The following is a 23952-nucleotide window of genomic DNA, read 5'->3' as shown; positions in this document are numbered from 1 at the left end:
TGTACGTAAACCACTATCTTTTTTCAATCTATATGATTTTTTTTTTTAGATTTTACATCAATAACGTATTTTTATGCTCTATTTATCCCCTATAAGTATGCAGAGTAGGCGTAATATACTAATAGGTCTAAAGAATAAATTTTAATGAGGCTTTTTAAAATATATTTTTTAACAAAATACTTATAAAAAAACATTTAATTTTGTAGAGTCGAAAAAGATTTAACCAATGACCAAGAGTTTTTTTTAGAACTTTTCAATAACCAATTAAATTATATAAATGTCTATAATTTATTTGCCATATTATATATTTATACCCAAAATATTTTTTTTGAGATTTTTCTAATGCAAATTTTAATTTGAGGCCTAAAGTTCTTATTTGAATTGCTCGGTGACTATAAAAAATAAATAGAAAGACATATTTGATTCCTAATATTTACCATATGTAGTCAAGGAACAATAATGATATTAAAACACAAAGTCGACAACAATACGACAACTATATATTGTTCACTCCCTTTCTGCGACAGACAATATTTTTTTGATAACTTTTGTTTTAAATTATTATTTTTTTAAATATAGAGGAGGATTTTTGTAAATTCAGCTTGAAGGTGAGAAAAATACAAGAATGAAGAGTTGAATTGTGTTTGTTTTTTCTTCTTTTTCTCCTAAGCTGAAAACACTGATCAGAAGCAGATAAAGTTCTACTTCTGAAGTGGTGTTCAGAACTAGATGCAACAGATAAAAACAGAGAGAGAGAGAGAGAGAGAGAGAGAGAGAGAGAGCAATTATACAGGTTCCTTCCACAAACCGGAAGTCAGTCATGTCCCCCTTGCACTTCCAAGGAGAGTTCACCATGTAATATCTGATTACAATTGCTCACTGCTAAAACTAAGAGACTTCAAATGCTCAAGCGCAACTGCAAGAGACTTCCTATGCTCCTGAACACAATCAAGAGACTTCTATGCTTAAGCACAACTGCAAGAGACTTCTAAATTCAAACAGAATTACAAAGAAAAATGTTTGAGGTTGAACACTTGATATACAATCAGTGGTGTTCACAATGCAAATCAGATACAGACTCTTAAGACTCTAGAATTTCTAAGATATGAAAGTTGTTAAGAAATTCTAAGTTAACTTTTGAATGCAGAACAATTTCAGCAAAGTTTTGGCACTTGTAAATTGTTGTTGAGTCCTTGCCAATCTCTAAATATTCACTCCTTTATATGGAGGTGTGAAAGAGACGTTGTGAATTGTCAGCACATCAAAATAGAGTCGTTTGAAGCTTTGATCAATCACCAACGATCTTTTGCCTGATATGGTTCTTGTCCTCTAAAGGATCAATTTCAAATCCATTCCCAGTATGTAGGAACATTGTTGCAGGCGGAGCTGTTATCCTTGTCTTGTAGCAGAGACACAAACTGAGTAGTGGAGATAGTGGTTGTACACTTCGTACAATTGTACTTTGTCAACGCTCTTCAAAGAACAAGCATCCAATGCCTTCAAATTCTTTCAAAATAGTCGTTGCTTCACTCTTTCAGTCTTCTACAATGCTTAGACGAGATTAAATCCATTGAACAACCTTTGAAGCTTTAAATCTTGCATCTACTGATGAACTAGAGCTTCTAGTGATCTTTAACTTCTGAGGAACTTGCTTCTGATGACGTATCACTTCAGGAGCACTTCTTTTCAGATGTTTCAAACGTCCTTTTTGTTGATTCCTTTGCTCTCTTTTGTTCTTCCAGAACCTATTTAAGATGTCAAATTTTTGTCTATGGTCATGTACACTTGAACAAATATTAGCATATCTAATTGACAATTTTTAATACCTTATTATCATCAAAACTCTCAAAGGGTAATATTAAAGACATTTTATTCCAACACAGCTGTCTCATTATCAAAAAACATAAGATGTTAATCATTTTTTTAACATAAATATCGTTAAACTCTTTGACTACTTCATTAACCACAAAAGTGTAAAACAATAATAACCACTTATTTTAAAAAGATTAAAAAAATGACAAAAGTAAATAAATTTATATAAATAAAATATTAGTGGTTAATATAAGTACGAATATCCTTAAGAAAAAGTACATAGATTTATTTTACATAAATTAATCTATGGACTTCCGTAATTGTTGTTTGAATTTATTTGGTTAATAGAAAAAAATTATTTGGTTGACAGAGGTGAGTTAAGGGATCAAAAGTAACGAAAATTAATTACGAGATCATATGAAACCTCATTAATTATGTGACCATACGAAAATTAATTAGCCTAAAATTTATATAAGTTCGCATCTGTAAGGATTGTGAAATGGGTGACAAGCTTAGTGAGTCCAATACCTTTGAAGGCTTTAACGAGCGACAAACTATTCTCACAAAGGCGCGGCAGTAGAATATGTCTAAAGCTATTATAGATTGAATGATTATAGGTCAGGTTTCAAAGCTAGGGTTACTAGATCAATTTATTTTACACCCTCTAACGCATAAACAACACTAAGAATAAATCATAATCGAATAAAACCAAATGTAGCAATTGTATTCAAAGGAAACTCAACATGTTACATGGTTCAAGCAGTCACAAAGAAGGTCATCTACATGACCTAACCTAGGAAATTAGCTATCATGCTATCTAAACATAAACAAAAGAATATGTAAAACAATACGTGAATCATGATCACCGTGGGTCGATTCCTCGCCTCCAAAATGCCTCATATCGCTGGTAGCCTTCATAAATCATGATTTTGCTTGTTTCTTCTCGTCAGAGCGTGTTTTTCAAGTGAGGCAAGACCTCTTTATTTATAGGCAAGTGTTTTTCAATATTTTTGGAATAGTCTGTGTGTGACGCGCATCGCCTTGTGCTCATCACACATGAGGGAGTGATTGAACACCTTCAAATCTTGCGCAGCTCAATGCATGCATCACACATCTACCAGTAGTTGTACACGTGATCCTCCTTCATGAATACACGATGTGCAGCTCCTAGCACACATCGAGCATGAGGCAATAGTTGTCCTTTCATCAATCCTTCATTACTTTTCTCATTTCTCCTTACAGAAACGTCTGTGTTGTTTGTAAAAGCATAGCACGATCACAAAGTTGTCTGATTTGGATGACTTGACGTGGTTCAAGGCCTTGTGCTTCGAATCATTCTCTCATGCTCATCCATTGAATTATTTGCATAAACTCGACTAAAACAATTGAGAACTTGCTAAAAAGACTCTAAAATAACACATAAATGATGCTAAAAATACTATATGACTGACTGTCATCAGTCCACACCTTAGACATTTCGAGTAAAAACTACCAAGATGACCAAATTGACTAATGAAAGCTTAGTTGAAAGACGAAAAAGAATGTTCAAATACGTGAGCAGTGTGACACTCAAAATCCTATATCAAAATATGTACCAACATACAAGAGTTAAGAGTACAAGTTCACAACAGAATTATTAAACAAATATAAACTGATCAGATTTTATTTGAAATGAGGCTCACACATGTACTTGATAATTCACAGGATGAACAAGAAACATATACAAGTCTTCATTTACTCAACTATTAATTGTACAAGCCCCTCTTATGACAATGGTTTAAACAATGAGGTGTCCATGATTCAATTGATTGATGCAGTATTGCTGTCTTTTTTATTTGCATAATTACGTCCTGGTTTTCTTCAATAACCAGTCTCCTACATGAATCTTCAATGCAGCTACCGTGAGAATTGGAATGAAGATGATAGTGAAAGTATCCCAACCAAAAGAACCACTTGAAGCCAAATATTACCTGTTACAAGAAAATATTATTTAGGTGATGAAGGAAATTCATGTATCAAAATCATTAATTTATCATTTATCGTTTGGAGGGTTTATATGAAATCTTCAAATTTAATCACCATGATCATAAGCACCAAGTGATCATAGACCTTTTAAAGAGTCTGAACCTAAGCTTTATAATAAACGAGTAAGGTCGAGTTGAACTTTCAATGGGCTAAATCATAAGCCCCTCTGAAGTGACTTGACTTATTCCCACCATTATCAACAACATATAAAGAGAAACAAGATTTATACAACTACTTTGTGACAATTCTCTCATACTCATATTGTGTTTTTACTTTCTCTCTATTGTTTTGCTTTTCGTGCTAATACCTTCATTTCTTTGTATATCTTTAGTTGTATTATAAGTTGTTTAAAAAATAGTTGTTCAAATAATATATCTCCATATAAATATCTAAATTAATTAATTAGTTATGTAAGAGTATGCTCAATGTGTTATTGACCGAAGTTATGAGTATTATCCTTAACTTTACCTTTGTTAACTAAACCACTGCTCTTTCCAGCTGAAGCTGGACCTTCAGCTGGAGCTGGACCTTCAGCTCCAGCTCCAGTTCCAGTTACAGTTCCCTGACCTGGAGTAGCCCCTTGGTTACTTGTAGCATCCAAAGCAGCAAGTGAATAAGGAACTCCAGACTTCACAATCCAAGTATCACGATCGGTTGCATTCGCAATCTCAAAGAATTTACCGGGATAAAAAGCAGCTGCTTCAGTTGAAGATATACTCTTAACACCAGGCCATTTAACTCTTTTTGATGTGTCAGCACCAGGACCTTTATTATTGTACTCATAAAATGTACATGTATCTTTAAAAGCACTTCCCATCCATGGCATGTAACCTTCAGGATCAAAAATGTCATCGATGTTTGAATCCATAATAACAACTTTGGAATATGACTTCCATGGTCTTCCTAGGTAAGCTATTTTGGGGTCTATCTTTGCTACTTCTGGTTCACCTGTTTAAAAATCGGAGAAAAGAAAAATTATTATTAATAACAGTGACATTAAATTTTAGATTTTTTATGTTTTGTTTTTAGCTTTTAGTGCACCTGTGAAATGACAACTTTGGAAAACAAAGCCACTTGAGCTGTCAGATTTGGTTCTTCCATCGGCAGCTACGAAACATTGTTGTTCTTCTAATGGTTTTCTTACGATTAGTTTGCAGTTTTGGAAAACTGCAAAGGCGTCACCGTAGATCATGTCGATTGTGCCAGAGATGCTGCAGTCACGGTAGAATTGACGTTGGGATTCGGCGAAGAGTGTTGCTTGGTAACCATCTATTTGGCAGTTGTAGAAGATTGCTTTGTCTGCTGTTACTCGGAGTGCAACTGCTTGATGTTTCTCTGGTCCTGCTGTGTTTTCGATGCTGATATCCTTTGCCATGAAGTTTTCACCATTAACACCTGCAATTCATATCCAAATTAATAAAATAGGTTTCTTAGTAATGGTGGTTGTGATCATAATTTATGATATTGAGGAGAATCACGGTCAAATCCAACAATAAGACCTTAATCATGTCGCGTTATGATTTTGGCAGCATAAAGAATCATTATGTCGCAATCCAGATTAACATCGCCCACATTTATTTAAAATTCTACGAAAAACCACCTTAATATTGACGTTGACTATTGAAAGTAAAAGTTTATAGTTTTTCTTGTAACGTCTAAGACTATGACTTGATCGGTGTAAGTTTGACATAAACAAAAAAACTGATATTTGTGGCTCAAAATCGATCAACTCAATTGTTTATCCTATATTCTTGTCGATCTGACACGCATCAAGTCACGAATAAGATATGAGTTTCTATTTCTAAAAAACATCGGCAATTAATGTAAATGTTTTGGTCAATTTTTAGGTAAACCGTAAACACTTCATGGTGAACCACATATCAAAGTGATTCACGGTGAAATTTTTTTTCTTAAAAATTTGGTATTCGATTTAAGAACAAACTAATCCGGATTCACCTTTAACTAACCTCCAAATGTAATAAAAATTGAGAGAAAAAAAATTAACATGAATTCTTTGCTACTTACCGAAGGTTGCAGTGTTGTAAGGTAGGAGACCATCCGCATAATTGAGGCTACCAGTGAATTTGGTCTTTGCAGGACCATCACCAATGATGGTAACAAAAGCCATATCCTTAGGCACATTAACAGTCTCATTATAAACACCTTCCTTAACATAAATCACAAAATTCTGTGCATTATTGGCAGGAACAGTCTTAATAGCATCAGTTAATGTCTTAAACTGTCCACTTCCATCTTGAGCCACAACAACATTAGGTTTAACAGTTGCTTCAGCAAGAAGTCGTCTTTGCCCTTCGCTAACCCATAAAGGATAACCATTATCAAGTGACAAAAGCCTCCTTTTAGCATTAGTTAAATCATAAACAGCATCAACCATGTCAATAGCATTACTGCTTAATTGGATAGACGTGTTCAAAGCCCTAGCCATTGTTTCACCGGCTTTTGTTGTTGTATTTGCAAAACCATCCAAACATGTTTGTTGATGAGAAAGTGTACCGGTTAACCAAACTTTGAGATCATAAGAATATTCATGTATCTTATTAATATCAAATTTATCCACTGCACCAACAGATTTATGAATTCCATCAACAGCATAATCCAAAACTTCATTGCAAACTTCCATTGCTTGTTTTGTCATCTTGTCTTGTCCTAATTCTTGAATAAGAGATGAACTGTTTATGTGTTTCAATAACTCCTCTGATGTTGCACTGAAAGCTGCTTTGATAAGGTCTTTCACTCCAGCCGTTTCGGCCGGTGCTTTTGCAAGACTTTGGTGACATGTTTGTTGATATTGTGTTGATTCACATAGAATCTGAACGTTTGGTTGTCCTTGTTGTGCATCAGCGACGGTGGCGACCATAGCTACAAGAAGTATGGAAGAAACACCAACAAGTGCAAACCTTTTACTTTGGTCATGACCACCATTATAACGTGTTCCTCCCATATTTCAAAATGCCCTATCAAGAGGGCTTAGTCTTACTCTAAGTTCTTAATTTGTGACATTGATTCTATATATTCACATGTATAGAACTAATTTTACCACAAAATGTATGTTAATTTACCTTGTCAAACGGAAAAATAGTTGGGAATCTGTTACAAAAATCGTGTTATTGTAATACTTAACTCCTAAACTTGGATTATAACATTAGCTAAAATTAGTAACTGGCCAATTTTGGCATTAAATTGTTAAGTAAAGTGATAATTATAATTGATTAGAGGATGTCATTGAATCGTGGAATTGATTATACGTGCGTGCATGCATAGTCTTTGCAGTTTGTTGTTGTTACATGGTCATGGTCCTCATGGATATGTTACGTTAGGTATTTGAATTGTTATTTGGTACTCCTTAAATGATCAGTGTTATGTGCATATTCCTAGTAAGTCTGTACCACTTTCAACCAAAATTCGAATCTTAAATTGCCATGTTGCGAGAGTGTAACCCTTTTCGCTAAATCCAACCTAGTTAGTACCATTTTATGGATTATAAATAAACTTCTATAAAATCATACAAATTAGTTAAATTAAGAGTCGTCCCACTTTACAAATTGTCCTTATATAAAGACGCCAACTAAACCATCTTCAATCATCTGATTAATAAAATGCTTATTAAATATTAATTATAAAATGTGGGATGCGTACACGGGAGAACCATTTAAGCATCCATTATAGATGGTCTTAGAGATGTTGTATTAGTATTTACCAAAGTTAATAAAATATAAAGATCTAGTATAAAAAAAGTTAGTCATTTATTTGCACGCTGTCCAAAGACTAGAGTAATACAAGGAGCTTATCTTTAACTAGATAAATTGGATCACAACGAGGTGGAGAGATGAATTGGTTGACAATTTTTTATTCTTCAAAGAGGTTTGCAAAGGGAAGAATGGTAGGAAGGTGTCTCATCTGTTTTGGCTAGCTACAGTGTGGTGCATTTGGATGGAGCGCAACACCATTGTTTTCAATAGGAAGATAATGAATATTGTAGTAGTGGTTGATAATTGATAGACTAACTGGTAGGAAGAAGTATGAATCTTGTCTATGCTAATTGGTAGGTTAATCTACTTTACTTATAAAATAAAATAAAAACTCTGCTTCGGGTGCCATTTCAAATTGGCATTTGAAAAATGGTGGAAATAACATTGAGAGCACAAGATTTACATCGGTAAAGTCGTCTTCTCCCTCACCGCTTCTCCCCCAGCTCATATAAGTTAGTTACTCTAGGAAGTGTTAACCGGTTGCCTTACGACATATGTTAAAAAACCAAATGTAGATCACGTAAGGGTTATGCTAACCACTAGTTTGACTGTATTTGGTTTCTCAACATGTCTTAAAGGCACAAGATGGCGAGTAACTAACTTCAAATTTATTAAAAAATTAGTTAAGTGCAATTAGTTTTATTGATCTCATAAAAAAAAGTGCATTCTCAAAAGTGTCCTTCATAAGAAATTGTTTCATGAAAATAAAAAAGTTATTATAAAGTAAAATTTTTATTATTAAGAAGTAATTTAGGAATGACAAAGTTAAATATAGTAAAAAGTAGTTAAACTTGCTTATATTTTTTTTCACCAAAGGTGTATTTTTTTCGCTTATATTTAAGACAGGTAAGTCTTCAAAATTAAACGAGTCACATACCAGGAATATTCAATGAGAAAGCTTATTTTGATAAAAAAAAAAAAAAAAAAACTCTTACACATTACATAATGCTTCCAAAAAGCATTTCAGAACACTGCTATTGTGATATAGCTTTGTTTTTTCCTTAGAGCACTTTATTAGTGGGGTTGTGAATTCCCCTTCATGAGCTTTTATTTGGTGACTTTCTATTTGTTCTCAAAGCTTGGCTCTTTGTATTTCTAATTCTAACTTGCCTATGGTACCCAAGTGAACTTCGTCCGGGCCGTCTGCGATTCTCAACGTTCTCGCAGCTGCCCACAGATGAGCCAGGACAGTATCAGATGATACACCAGCTGCTCCATGCACTTGAATGGCCATGTCAAGCACCATCAATCCCATTTTTGGCGCAGCTACCTACACTCCAAGACCAGCCATAGTGATGATTTGAAAGAAAAATCATATCATGAGTGAAATGATAGTAACAGAAGATTGGAGCAAGAGTTTACCTTAGCCATTGCAATTATCCCTCGAGCTTTTTTGTTTCCATACCGATCAAGCTGGTCCGCGGCTTCCAACACCAGCAACCTAGTCTTCTCTAGCTCGATTCGGCACTGAACAAATGATAGCTTAGTAAGCAAAGATCATTTAAAAAGTGAAATTGAAAGATATTTTTATTTTTGACTTGCTCAACTCTAATACCTTGGCCAAATCTGAAACAAATGAACCATGTTGAGCAATCATTTTCCCAAAAGCTTTTCTACTAAGAGCTCTGTGAGCCATTAGTTGCATGCCTCGCTCGGCAGCGCCTATTAGTCTCATACAATGGTGCAGCCTTCCAGGACCTAACCTAGCCTGCAAATGCAAGTCGGCAAAAGATGAAAAATATGCTTTTTGGTACTTTAGCAAGTATCTCAAACAATACAAGATATACGTCATTTGCATAAACATGTAACTCCTAGTAGAAAACATTCAAACTATCATAGATAAGTGATTGAACAGTCATTTAACTCTTTATGCCATGGGAGAAATTGACAGATGAAAGTTGAAGCTGTTTTAGATTATTTGAAACATACTATATATCATATAAAATCACGATTGTATCTTAGGGTTGCTTAGCTTATCACTTAAGATTAATTGGTTACATATTTTCCTTATAGACAAGGGGTTAAACTTTCAATCCTGATTGTATTTTGTTTACTTGAGAATGATTTAGAGATTATCTATATATGATATAAACTTTCAATCAAACAGTGAATTTCGTAAAATATGTATCCAATAAAAAGTTATTGAGTGTGTATGTAACATTTCCGAAGTGCTACACTGGTGTAATTTGATATATCCTCTTTCCTTATATATGATCACTTATTTCATTATTGAATTTGATTGAGAGTCCATTATTAGTATAAACAAGGATTAATACTCTCTTTTTTTATAACATCAAACATTACAATATGAATATAATGTAATTACTTAGAGTATTCCTTTCCCTATCTCTATTCCTAAAATACTAATCCTACAACTTCAACCTGTAATACTAATCCTAAAACTTCAACAATTGAAATTTTAACCTACAAAATTTGGTCTAGTGCATAACTCTATTCGAGTCAACATCATGTCCTAGTATTTATAGTAAAAGAAATGTTTTTCAACTTACTTGAGCGATCTCGAATCCACGTCCTTCACCCATTAAGATATTTGTGGCAGGCACACGAACATTCTCAAATACTACTTCAGCATGCCCATGAGGCGCATCATCAAAGCCAAACACCGTCAAAGGTCTCTTTATGTGAACACCAGGAGTCTGAGTATCCACTAAGATCATCGATTGTTGTTTATGCCTTGCAGCATTGAAGTCAGTTTTCCCCTGTGTCCACGTATTTGATCACCATCTGATCTCTAATGAAATGAAATAGCATATTGACTCATAATGCAATAACTTTCAGCCAAATATTTACCATGAGTATAAGAATTCTGCATCTTGGATCCATCGCACCACTAGTCCACCATTTTGTCCCATTTATAATATATGAATCTCCTTGCCTATGAAAAGAGAAAAATTAAGAAAATAGGTAGTTCATAGCTTCATAAATAGGTAGTTCAATTGAGAAGCTAAACTCAACTTGATTAAGGTTCTGTTTGGATAAACAGCTCAATTAAGCGCTTATAGCATAAACACTTATCATAGAAGTATTTATGCATAAGCTATTTCTATGACAAGAGATAAAAGACATTCAAATTATTTTCATCTAAGCTATAAGCTGTTTTCATAAGTTATCCTGGAGAACTAATGAAAATAATTTGAAAACAACTTATAGACTTGTCATAAGTTCTCTCAAATAGTCTCATAAGTGCTTATGTCAGTAGATAAATTAAAATGATTCAATTAATACAGGCCCTAAATCAGCTGAATGGAAAGAACATGCACAAGTATTGCTTCAAGATTATAGATAATTCTACCTTTTGATGGAACACTCAATATTGGTTGCATCAGAAGATGCAATTTGCGGTTCTGTCATAGCAAATCCAGACCTAATCTTCCCCTCAAGCAAAGGAATAAGCCATTCTAGCATTTGTTCTTTATTTCCGTTGCGCAATAAAACCTAAAATGCAAGACTAATATTACACCCTTATCGAACAAAAATGTAATGATGATAGAGAAAGTGTTAAATTTGATTAACCTTGCAAACCTATAATATCATCTTACCTCCATGTTACCTGTGTCAGGCGCACCACAATTAAATATTTGTGGAGCCCAAAGAGAGTGACCCATGAACTCACAAAGGTATCCATATTCGAGATTTGTTAGACCAGCCCCCAACAATAGGTCATTTGAATCAGTAGAGAGATTATTATTGCTCCCATCAAACAGAATTTTCTTTGCCCTCGCAGCACTATCAACCTGCATACAAGCAAACACACATTCACAAGATTTAGTCTAAAAACATAATACCAAACAGAGAACATTTAGTATTTTGTTTCACATTATTATAAGTGGTATCAATATATTCTCCTTATAAGATTATCATGCTCTCTCTACCTATATTTTATTCTATCTAAATATGCCCTACCATTTCAACCTATAAGTTAAAGTTTAGATTAGTTTCTAGCAAATAGCAACATCTTAGTTAACTTATATCTATGGTTCTCCAGTTATGGAGAAGATATTCATAGAAAAGTTAAATGAATGAGCTTTTGAAAATTTGAGATGCAACGGTTAATTTCAACTCACATGGGAATTTGTTTAAAAACCGATGGTTATCGCAAGATTCTTTTAATAGGTCTTTTTCCATGCATACTTCTCGAGAAGTTTATCCAAACATACTTGTAATGATTCCACAATTTTGAAACTTCTACATAAGCATTATAATATCTCAATGTGAAACTCAAAGCTTGAGCAAAGATGTTTATTTATGTAACAATCTCTTTGAAGTATAAACACATTCTAAAAGCAACACGTTTAGTTCATTCTCAGTGGCCCATAAATACTAACGTTGTTTCAGATTATCAAACATTTGAATAATAGTGTGAACTTAGGTCCCTTAAGATGTAGCTTAGTGGTATGAGTTGGGACGCTGAAGGAGTATTAAGAAGGAGGTCCAGGGTTCGACCCCTGCTGCTAACAAATTCCTTCTCCTCCTAAGAAACTAACCACTAACATTTTCTTATCCAAAAAAATAAAATAATAGTGTGCAAGTTGAAAAGAAAACAGTGAAAACCCTTGAACACTAATTGCTAAGGTCTATGACAAAGAAATTAGTGCCTGTTGGTTAAATATTTTGGAGGAAGCTGTAATATTTCAAAAACATATGGAAAGATGTTAAAAGCTTCTGAAACAACAAATTACAGATAAAATATATCACAGAAGAACAGAATATAGATACGTACAGGAATCCATAAGTTCCACAGGCCTTCTTTCTTTGCTAACTCCTTCAATTTTTCCTCTGCTGGGTGAACAGTCCAACGTGCTTCTGATTGGGAAAGTTTATAAAACTCCTCTTCCATGGGGTATATGTGTTCCTCCATGAACTTAATTATTTTATTCCTTAGCACTAAAACCTTTTGACTAGGAGCAAACCTTCCCTCATTTGGGAGGTCCTGCACTAATTCTTTTGCATTTACACCTGATTTGTTAAAAGTAAATACCTCAGATATTAGTGTAGTAATATGATTAGCTTCTGCTACAGCAATAAAATATATGTGACGCAATGTGAGAGCCCATTGGTATAGCTACCTGAAGGAGGGTGCTGAGGAAGCACAACTTGGCGTTCAATAAATTCCCAAGCAGCTTCGATGAGACCATTAGCAAGTACTTCTGTGTAACGAGCACGCTCACCACCGGATGCATTACCCTATATTGAACACAAAGAAGCCACATATAATTAAGAATATGTTTGGATTGACCTATTTGAGCTTATCTACTGCCATAAACACTTGTGAGACTGTTTGAGAGAACTTAAGAAAACAACCTATGACATGCCTATATGCTGATTTCAGCTTATTTTCAGGATAGCTAATGAAAAGAGCTTATAGATTATATAAAAACAGTTTGACTTAATTTTATCTTTTGCTATAGAAATAGTTTATACATAAGCATATGATAAGTGCTTAAATAATTTGTTTATCTAAACAGAGCCTAAATCCCAAACTCAAATGACAGTAGCATCTCTAACAAGTTTGGATACCTTAACCCATCTATTATACACTCCAGCATAAATTGAAGCGCCTCGGAAAAAAGAAAAAGCAACGTAGAACTTCCATTCAGCAACAGGCCACTTTCTTCCCTGGCATCAAAAACTCATTGTTAGAATTCTTTAGTAGAGGAATTTTCTTCCAAATTGAAAATATATAGTAACAGCACTTACTGCTAGAGAGCAATATTCAGCCAAAAACTCTGGTAGAGAAGGAATTCCCTGTGGTAATCCAGAACGTTCCATACCTTCTTGTACGCTCTTTTCGCCAATATCTTTAACATAACACTGTCAAAGAAAAAAAAGCATGAATTACGCTGACAATTCAATTAATCAACAATTTATGTATCTATGATTCTGTTTTGGGAGCATTTTAACAAACTAAAAAAATATATGAAAAATATATCTATCAAGATCTAAACAAAAATCAGGTGCAAAACAACTACGCAACGCAATGTAACAAATCCACCATTATGCACCAAGATCTTGATTCAGAACATCAAAATATAGTACATACCATACAGATATATGCAACATCACACATTTGGTTACCAAGGGTAGATAGTTCCCAGTCAAGTATGCCAATTACTCGATCCTGCAGCAGAAAAAAAAACTTATCAGGCATAAGACCTGGATTCTTACTCCAAAATGCTAATCTTAACACTGTCTAGACTCCAGAATATTATGCACATGGCAACATAAATTTCAGTTTCCTTAGCATGATAGTTATGATACTCTAGTTTTGACCATTACCAGATAGAAAAATGTATGCATTAATATCAGAACAAAAAAAAAAGGACTTAGTTTTTCAGCCAACGGAACTTTGGTAAAGTGTATAGTTTTACCGAATGAATCTTACCTCTGTGGGATGGAACACAAGATTGTCAATGCGAAAATCTCCATGAACCAAACCTGCTGTTGCTCCTGAAGAATCTTCAGAAGGGATATGATGTCGTAGCCAATCAATCAAAGCAAACATTTTCGGATTGCTTGCAGGTTTACCATCACTGGTTGAGGAGACATATTGCTTAGCCCATCTCTCGATCTAAAATAAATAAACAATCCTATCAAGTTCGTATCTGATAAAATAAAATTATTTTGACCCTCACCTAACCCCTCTTTTGTAGCTTATATAAGTTCAATGCATTTGAGTTCAACTTTTCTATAAATCCATACAGTGATACAAGGTTTATCAAGCAGTCAAATGGTACTTCTCCCTATCCTAATAAAATATATCCATTTGATAAAAAAAATCATCTTCAAGACATAACATTGACCGTAAACAATGAGATATATGTGAAAGAACTTACCTGTCTTTTGCAATAATCATTACGTCGCCCGTAATTTCCCAGACCGATGGAATCCACATTAGCAGAATGTAATGAAGCTAAGGTTTTAGCAGTTTCCCGATAAATTGTGCTCCTACTCTGCGGCGCCAAACCCTGACACATTCATTTAACACAATCAACGACAAAACTAATGACAATCATGGTTTTCAATTGCGATCCACAGCCACAGCTGCAGCTGCAGCTGCAATTCAAAAGGATTTTGAGATCTCTGCAATGGCATTGCAACTGCAATTTTAACTGCATTTTAGGTTCCTAACAAAATTGCAACCACAAACACAATTTAAAACCATGATGACAATCCAGTCCTGCAATCAGTAATTTTAGTTTAGAACGCTAAAGATGCATATAAACAAACCATACTGGTAATTTGGGATCGATGAATATCCGTCCTTCCAAATACTCCATAATATAAAATGGTGTTCCAATAACAGCTGGATCATTGCACAAGCAGAAAACTTTAGGAACTGGAACATTGGTATTATTGCCTAGAGCCTGGAGAACCTGTAAATTGAAGGACAAAAAAGAAAACAATCAATTTTCTCTCTCACTAACAGTCTAACACAGTTTCAACCATCTATCAATTTGTTACAGGCCTCTTCAGATTGGCTAATTTGAGCTTATCTACTGACATAAACAATTGTAAGACTATTTGGAAGAGCTTATGGCATGTCCATAAGTTCTTTTCAGCTTACTTCGACAAGCTCGTCAAAATAGTTTATGAAAATAGCATATAGCTTATATAAAAAAATCGACTTTATTTTACCTTTTGTTATAGAAATAGCTTATACATAAACACTTATATGACGAGTGCCTATTTATACTATAAGCAATTAATTAAGTTGCTTATCCAAATATGTCTTATTGTATACCAACAAGTTTTTGAAATCCAAAACATGTTAACACTCAATAATCAGCCATGACATGAATAAAGATCGAATGAGCGATTATGATTAAATATACAAACCTGAAACTCTCTTTCAACAGCATGAGCTGAAGCCAACAATTTCCCAGCAGGCTTTTTTCTAAGAACATATTTCTTGACAATGGATCCATTTGAACCAACTTCCATCAAGTATGTTGGATTAGACTGTCCATGTCCAAACTATATAACAATTCAAAAAAATCAAACACAAAAAGAATAAATTTTGATGCAAACGAAGATGACCCAGATGGATAAAAAATGCAAAAAATGAATGAAAAATGGAACCTGGGAGAGATTGAAATGAGTTGGAGAAAGAGGGAAGCCAGAAACGTTGGAAGAACAGTAGCGGAGGAGAGAGTCATGGTTGAAATGGTGAGAGTCAGGTGAATTCCCCGCCATATCCAAATCCAAATTTGATCTATAACAGAGAGAGAGAGATGCAGAAGAAGATAGAATTGGGGGGGTGTAAGTAGCAGTGATGTGTTGAAGACAATCAAATCAATCTGAGACGCCGATGATGATTACAAAGATGTTTTTGTCTGTCTGGTTGAATTGATTTTTCAAACGTTTACGTAATAATATGATAATTTATTTATTTGATCTTTGCCATTTTGGTCGTGATTGTAGGATAGTAAATGACAGAGTTTTCAACACATATTTTTCAAACCACTTTACTGGATCAGTTGAAATTTCAACTAACTTGGTGTGTACTCTCTCTAACACTTTGTTTGGTAGAGGAGAAATGTAGAAGAGAGAGACACTAAGGAGAGAAAGAGGAGAGAAGTGTGGCATTTCTCTAGTTTGGCAAAGGTGAGAAAGAGAGAAGAGGGACAAAATTGGTGTGGGTCCCATGCATTTTTTGTTCTCCCCTAATTAGCGAAGAAACAGGAGAGAAGTTACTGTTTTGTTGTTTTTGCCTTTTATGCCCTTCAATTTAAGAGAACAACACTTTTTTTTTTTTTTGTCTTTTATGCAATGTTGTCACGTGATTCTTTCTTCCTTTTTCACAATAGGCTCATTTAAATAATAATTAAATAAATTAACTTACCTTGTTAATATTATTAGTAAAATAACCCATATAACTAATTAAGCTAATCAATCCATAAATTTAATTAAATATAAAATAGAGTAGTTTTAGGCAAAGATTTTTATTTCAAGGGGTATTTTTGTACTTTTAAAAATAATCAACACTTCTCTCTTCTCAATTTTTCATCTCTTTCTTTTATACCAAACACTACATCAAATCATCTTTATTTCTCACATCTTTCTCTCTTCTCAAACTCTCTCTCACCTACTTCTCTCTTATCACTTTCTCTCCACAACCAAACACACCCTAAGAGAATTGCTATTGACACATGTTATAAGGTTGAGAAACACCAATAAAAGACGAAAATGCTCATCGACAGTTAACTATCGAAATAATGAATCAGTTGCAGTTAACTCCCGAAGTTCCTTCGGCAGTTAACTGCCTACGAAAAAAGAAAAAATAACACATCGGCACTTAATTGCCGAGGATCTTAAAACTACAATTTTTTTTAATTTATATGCATGAAGGGTGGTATTATATAAAGGGTGGGAATAAACTAGAGGAATTTTATGAGAGGAGAGAGATTTTATGTAAAATAAAATTGTTAGTATTTAGACAAAATTACACAATTCGTCCTTAATTAAATAAAACTTTTGTTCTTAATCTTTTTTCTTTGTCCCAATTTAATACTTTATGTTATAAAATGTCAACAAAGTTATTCTATTTTATAAAAAAAAATATCAAAAAAACCATCAAACTCAAACAAACCCAAAACTTCATTATACAAATCAAGAAACTCATATTTCATAGAAAAAATCTCATTAAAAATGAAAAAATATTGTCATTTTATAACATAAAGGACTAATTCGAGACAAAAAAAGATAAAGGACGAAAGTATTACTTAAAATTAAGTTAAAGGACGAATTGTGTAATTTTACCTAGTTTTTATTTTGCGGTAACTATGTCGCAAGATTGATTTAATATACAGTTTTTTAACAAAAAAACTTAATTTTTCCTTCAAAAACAAAAAACTTAATTATCAATGATTTATTAATAGTCGGGCCCCTCCTGCTGTTTTTTTTTTCAAAATTTTCATATATATACTAATTTTTTGAAGGATTTATATATACTAATAATAGTCAAACCTTATTAGTCCAAAAATAAGGATAGGGTCAACACTCAACAACGTGTAAAAGAAAATTGGGTGGAGATACCGCGCGAGAGACCAATGAGCGACTATGGTAATGGAGTACTTGAAAGTTGTAAGTTGGGATACTATCTATATTAGAAAAAGATAGTCGAAAATAGACATTGGTAATTTAAGCATGTAGAGAGAAGAGTTATAAATTTTGTAGTATAGATAATAGTTCAGATGAAGGAGAATAAGATCACTAGAGACCTTTCTTTGAAAGATCACTAGAAACCGATGATGATCAAGAACAATTATTATTAAAGATTTAAAAATTAATGAATCGAATTGAAACATAATTTATGATAAAATGTTATGGTGTAATTTAACCATATAGCCAATCTTACTCGGTTGAAAAATGTTTGGTTGTTGTTGTCGTCTGATATCCATTTCTTGTGTTAACATCTTCGGCCCCATTTCTCATACTCAAATTAATTTGTTTCGAAGTCAAAAGGCACAACTTGTGACCAAACTCCCCCAATTTGCAGTTGCTATCAAACGGTATACTTTGACCGACAAACCATATAATTCTTTTTTTGTCAGGTAGTCTAGTGGCTAAAACTCACATTTTTTTTAAGGTGAATAAGTGGGATGACCGAGTTTCGAACCCCATACCTTATATATAACAATATATGTCATTGCCAACTGAGCTGACACAAACCATATAATTCTAATAAGAGGAAATATATATACCGGTAAGTTAAGTATTATTTTTTATGTGTATAGAAGGTGACAAACATCATTAAAACTTGTACATATAATTGTGATGTTTTGAATTCAAATCCAAATAAAGGTATCTAACTTAACAATTTTAATATTGTTTGTTGAGTTAGACTTTATGAACTCACATATTATTGAAAAAGAGGACCAAGAAAATCAGCAGAGATTATAGAAAATGTGTGGGTTCTTCAATACACACCTCTGGGTTAAAAATAGCATGTTTAGCGAGCATATGAGCAATATAATTTCTATTACGACTAAGTGTGAGTAAACAAAATACGAGAAATACTGATTTTTTTAGAGGAAGAGAAATATTTATATAATCACAACTTTAAATTAAAATTATTTAGACACACTTCTAAAATACATATAATTTAAATATTTTTAAAATATATATTATTTAATTATTTTTTTCTTTCATTAATTTTCATTTATGTGTGTGTCTGAATGAATTTTATTTACTTGTGATGAAACAAGTATATCTCACAAGAGAAATCTAAAGCTAAACTCAACTTTTTCCAACAATGTTCAAGAATGAGAGATATTTCTACGAAAGGTCTTTTTTTCTTTCTTTCTTTTCTACATTTCTAAGCAAGTTGGTTCACAATCAAGCTCAAGGATGCAATCAATACAACAAATTTGGGATGCGAAGCGAAAACCTAAGAGTGTTTCCATATCTTATTTATAAAAGGTCTTAAGTTGTCTTAAACAGCTTTTTGGAGCCAAAATTTGAGGTTAATTTTGTCATTTTAATATTGACCTCTCATTATTATTATTATTTAATATATATTTAAGCAATTGAACAAACTTTTGCTAAATTTAATATTGACATCTCATTATTATTATTATTATCTTATTTATAAAAGGTCTTAAGTTGTCTTAAACAGCTTTTTGGAGCCAAAATTTGAGGTTAATTTTGTCATTTTAATATTGACGTCTCATTATTATTATTATTTAATATATATTTAAGCAATTGAACAAACTTTTGCTAAATTTAATATTGACATCTCATTATTATTATTATTATCTTATTTATAAAAGGTCTTAAGTTGTCTTAAACAGCTTTTTGGAGCCAAAATTTGAGGTTAATTTTGTCATTTTAATATTGACGTCTCATTATTATTATTATTTAATATATATTTAAGCAATTGAACAAACTTTTGCTAAATTTAATATTGACATCTCATTATTATTATTATTATCTTATTTATAAAAGGTCTTAAGTTGTCTTAAACAGCTTTTTGGAGCCAAAATTTGAGGTTAATTTTGTCATTTTAATATTGACGTCTCATTATTATTATTATTATTTAATATATATTTAAGCAATTGAACAAACTTTTGCTAAATTTAAAATTGACATCTCATTATTATTATTATTATTATTATTATTATTATTATTATTATTATTATTATTATTATTATTATTATTATTATTATTATTATTATTATTATTATTATTATTATTTAACATATATTTAAGCAATTGAACAAACATTTGCTAAATTTGTGTCATAAACTACTAAATACGTTTTTTTTTTCTTCCATAATCTTAGTTTGTTTTTTTTTCCTTTCATAATCTTTTTTTTTTATGGACATCATAGTTTGTTTTCTATTTTTTTGGTAGTGCTATTTTCTATATCTATTTGGCAATATAAACACCGATCCCCATATTTTTTTCAGTTTTTGTTAACTATGTTTTTGTAAACAAACTTTTGCTAAATTTAATATTGACATCTCATTATTATTATTATTATCTTATCTTATTTATAAAAGGTCTTAAGTTGTCTTAAACAGCTTTTTGGAGCCAAAATTTGAGGTTAATTTTATCATTTTAATATTGACGTCTCATTATTATTATTATTTAATATATATTTAAGCAATTGAACAAACTTTTGCTAAATTTAATATTGACATCTCATTATTATTATTATTATTATTATTATTATTATTATTATTATTATTTAACATATATTTAAGCAATTGAACAAACATTTGCTAAATTTGTGTCATAAACTACTAAATACGTTTTTTTTTTCTTCCATAATCTTAGTTTGTTTTTTTTTTTTTCCTTTCATAATCTTTTTTTTTATATGGGCATCATAGTTTGTTTTCTATTTTTTTGGTAGTGCTATTTTCTATATTTATTTGGCAATATAAACACTGATCCCCATATTTTTTTTAGTTTTTGTTAACTATGTTTTTGTAAACAAACTTTTGCTAAATTTAATATTGACATCTCATTATTATTATTATTATTTTATTTATAAAAGGTCTTAAGTTGTCTTAAACAGCTTTTTGGAGCCAAAATTTGAGGTTAATTTTGTCATTTTAATATTGACGTCTCATTATTATTATTATTTAATATATATTTAAGCAATTGAACAAACTTTTGCTAAATTTAATATTGACATCTCATTATTATTATTATTATTATTATTTAACATATATTTAAGCAATTGAACAAACATTTGCTAAATTTGTGTCATAAACTACTAAATACGTTTTTTTTTTCTTCCATAATCATAGTTTGTTTTTTTTTTTTTCCTTTCATAATCTTTTTTTTTTATGGACATCATAGTTTGTTTTCTATTTTTTTGGTAGTGCTATTTTCTATATTTATTTGGCAATATAAACACTGATCCCCATATTTTTTTTAGTTTTTGTTAACTATGTTTTTGTAAACAAACTTTTGCTAAAAAAAATTCTCATTAAATTTGTGCCACCAAAGAAAAGAAAAAACCTCATATAACGTTTGTCTTTGATAACTAACTCTGTCTATATATGTGCCACTTTATGCCAAACTAATCATCTCTCAACTCTCTATATAAGTAACATCAAATAGTATTTATAAGTCATACTTCCTCCTTCATCCTTCCATTAAATCATCTTACTTCAAATTAATCGTACGTCGTATTTTTTTGATTAAACCAAGTTGCTTATAAATCCAAACATTGAAGAATGTTGCACCTACAAGAAAGGGTATGCACTAACCTATCGTTATTACACATATATTATATATTGATAATTATTGGAATTTTTTTTTGTTAAGTATGATTTTCTTATATTTTACGATAGAATGGAAACTGGCAATGCATCTTTGACCCCAAGGGATCACCCAGATGACAACACAATCTTCACTTTCTTTGTCTAATGATCTACTCCAAACAAAAAACATGACAATTTCAGATATTACACAAGCTAAACAGGTCTACAACTTTATGCTAATTTTCTTTGACTTATACTATTCTACTATGCTGTTAAATAATTCTTAATCCATATCTTTGTGTTTTAATTTTCTAATTATTATTCTTTAAATAAATTTAATAACTATGCAGGTGGGTGCATGTGTTGTCTTGGCTAAAATTATTGACATAGATACCAATAAGAAGTGGTGCTACGTTTCATGTGATAAATGTTTCAAGAAGGTTGAACCTGTTTGTACAAAATACTTTTGTGAAAAATGTGATACATTAGTCGAAGCTACAAAAAGGTAACATTTTCCATATTAATTTTTCTTATGTTTCACTCTTTTTTTTAAGCTAAACTCAATTATTCTTTCTATTCGGTTACTTATATAATTAGCAAATCTAATTTCAATTTATTTTTGTTTGTAATAACTTACTATGTACATGATTATATAAACGACAATTTTATATAAACGACAAGTTGCATCATCACCACTTTTATTCTTTTGGTCACTGATTTTTTTGGTTAGTGATTCCTTATAAGGTTATTGAATCTTTCATGTATATTCACTTTTCATTTTAGGTTTATGGTGCACATTCATGTTATGGATGATAGTGGGTCCTACTTTTGTGTTGTTTGATGGAGTTATTTCACAGCACTTTGGAAAGACTGCAAAAGAACAAATGGTATTGATAATGAACTTAAGTATATTGTTTTTTTTGTATTTTTTATGTTATATTATTAAAACAGTAAACATTGGTTTTAATTGTTTACTAATCCAAATCAAAAACAGGGAAAGACCACAAATGATTAATTGACACCTTACGTGATAAGAAAATGCTTTTCAAACTGAAGATCAATCAAAAAAAATGTTGAACAGAGGTTTTATACCTATGCAGTCAAAAAGATGTCCGAATTGTATTATATTGAGTGTCATGCTGCTCCTCCGAATGGTGAGGAAGATGATGTTGATATCATAGGTCCTATTACTCCCCAAACTGATGATAACATTAAGGTAGTTAAATATTCTTTATATCTACTTTAAAAGTACTCATAAAACTTATTAAATTAACTATTGCTATGCATGTTTATTATTCTTGTAGCTTCTTGGTGATGAAGCTAATTCTATTCCTAAAGATACTCATCCATCCAAGTCTTTGAGAAAGAGAAACGCCGACTCAGATGCAACATATATTGACGTTGATTGTCAAACTCGGTCGTCCACCACTAAATTGCAGAAAGTTGTCAAAATTAAGCAAGAACCTGAAGATTGATATTTTAGCTCTTCTTAGTCTACACTACTTAGATTTATTTTGTGTCGTTTTTCTCTTTTACTCAATAAGTACCTTCTTAATTGTTATTTGTTTTGGAATTTATCTGCTTCACATTTGCTAATTTGGTTGTTATAACATTTGGTACTTTGGTGCATATGTCATACATCCAAAAATAACATGTTTACGTTCTTTTTTGTCCACGTCAATGTCACTCTATCTGTATAATTTTTTTTTTATCTCTATCGAATGATGTGGTGGTAACCAAAAATCACTTGCGTTGGTGACCAAAATAAATCACCTTACTTTTTTTTATTGTGTTTCGTAGCATCATCAATATCCTCTCTTCATATGGTGGCAAAAACTATATGCATGCCTATTCTTAAATGATAACTCATATTTTGCTATAAGCACAAATAAATTTTATGTGAAAAACCAACTTTAGAAAAATGTTAACCCAACCAAGTTATTCAAACTACTAGCAAGAGTCCTTCTTTTTTAACTTGAAAAGTGATTTTTTTTACTTCTTAAAAAGGCTATAACAAATAGACTCATAAACTACTAGGTAACTTTTTTTTTTTTTTTTCCTTCTTTTTTCTCTTCATAATAATCTTAGTTTGTTTTCCATTAATTGTTTGGATACAACTATATAAAATGAATTATCTTATTTATAATTGCTTCAATATTTTGATTCTTATTTTGGGAAAAAATTTTAGATTCTATTTTTTATTACAGATTGTAACAATTGGATGCACACTTTTAAAAGTGATTTTTTTTACTTCTTAAAAAGTCTATAACAAATAGACTCATCAAAATAGAATCTAACCGTTTTTTTTTTCTCTTCATAATAATCTTAGTTTGATTTCCACTAACTTTCCTATTTTGTTGACCTACCCTCATCTATTGTTTGTTTTTGTTAAGTAACTTTTCCTAGATATGTGGCACTTTATGCCAAACTAATCCACTACCTCTCTCTATATAAGTGGTCGTCTTGGGTGGTGATTTCAGGCAAATTCTTCCGGTCATTCCAAGAGCACCAAGACATGATGTTGTTGATGCTAGCATTAATTCATCGCGCCTTTGGAAACATTGTCGAGTCTTAAAATTGACCAAAAACATGAGGCTTCAAATTGGATC

At 31.8% G+C, this 23952-nt stretch overlaps 2 protein-coding genes and 1 long non-coding RNA gene across 3 annotated transcripts; 1 reads left to right on the top strand and 2 right to left on the bottom strand.

Moving 5' to 3' along the window:
* Positions 1 to 4267: 4267 nt before the first annotated feature.
* Positions 4268 to 6478, bottom strand: LOC25488084 (pectinesterase/pectinesterase inhibitor). Its single transcript, XM_024776943.1, has 3 exons — positions 5863 to 6478; positions 4879 to 5232; positions 4268 to 4785 (listed from the first exon to the last, which is right to left on the bottom strand). Exons 1-3 carry the CDS (start codon positions 6476 to 6478, stop codon positions 4268 to 4270), a joined length of 1488 nt encoding a protein of 495 aa, XP_024632711.1.
* Positions 6479 to 8443: 1965 nt separating this feature from the next.
* LOC25488070 (probable acyl-CoA dehydrogenase IBR3) lies at positions 8444 to 16066 on the bottom strand. Its single transcript, XM_013607729.3, has 17 exons — positions 15708 to 16066; positions 15465 to 15602; positions 14861 to 15001; positions 14462 to 14593; positions 14011 to 14196; positions 13669 to 13746; positions 13326 to 13439; positions 13146 to 13244; positions 12695 to 12812; positions 12349 to 12584; positions 11168 to 11362; positions 10921 to 11063; positions 10419 to 10503; positions 10118 to 10327; positions 9163 to 9315; positions 8970 to 9074; positions 8444 to 8877 (listed from the first exon to the last, which is right to left on the bottom strand). Exons 1-17 carry the CDS (start codon positions 15819 to 15821, stop codon positions 8680 to 8682), a joined length of 2445 nt encoding a protein of 814 aa, XP_013463183.2. The 5' UTR covers positions 15822 to 16066; the 3' UTR covers positions 8444 to 8679.
* Positions 16067 to 21114: 5048 nt separating this feature from the next.
* Positions 21115 to 22993, top strand: LOC112419068 (uncharacterized). The gene is made up of 6 exons (XR_005643978.1): positions 21115 to 21337; positions 21434 to 21564; positions 21694 to 21848; positions 22127 to 22230; positions 22338 to 22559; positions 22648 to 22993. It is a non-coding gene; the product is annotated as an uncharacterized lncRNA (long non-coding RNA).
* Positions 22994 to 23952: the final 959 nt, after the last annotated feature.

Source organism: Medicago truncatula, chromosome 2 (assembly GCF_003473485.1).
Source record: "Medicago truncatula cultivar Jemalong A17 chromosome 2, MtrunA17r5.0-ANR, whole genome shotgun sequence".
Lineage (NCBI taxonomy): Eukaryota > Viridiplantae > Streptophyta > Magnoliopsida > Fabales > Fabaceae > Medicago > Medicago truncatula.
The sequence above is the reverse complement of the archived record's forward strand: the minus strand, read 5'-3'. Positions and strand labels throughout refer to the sequence as shown.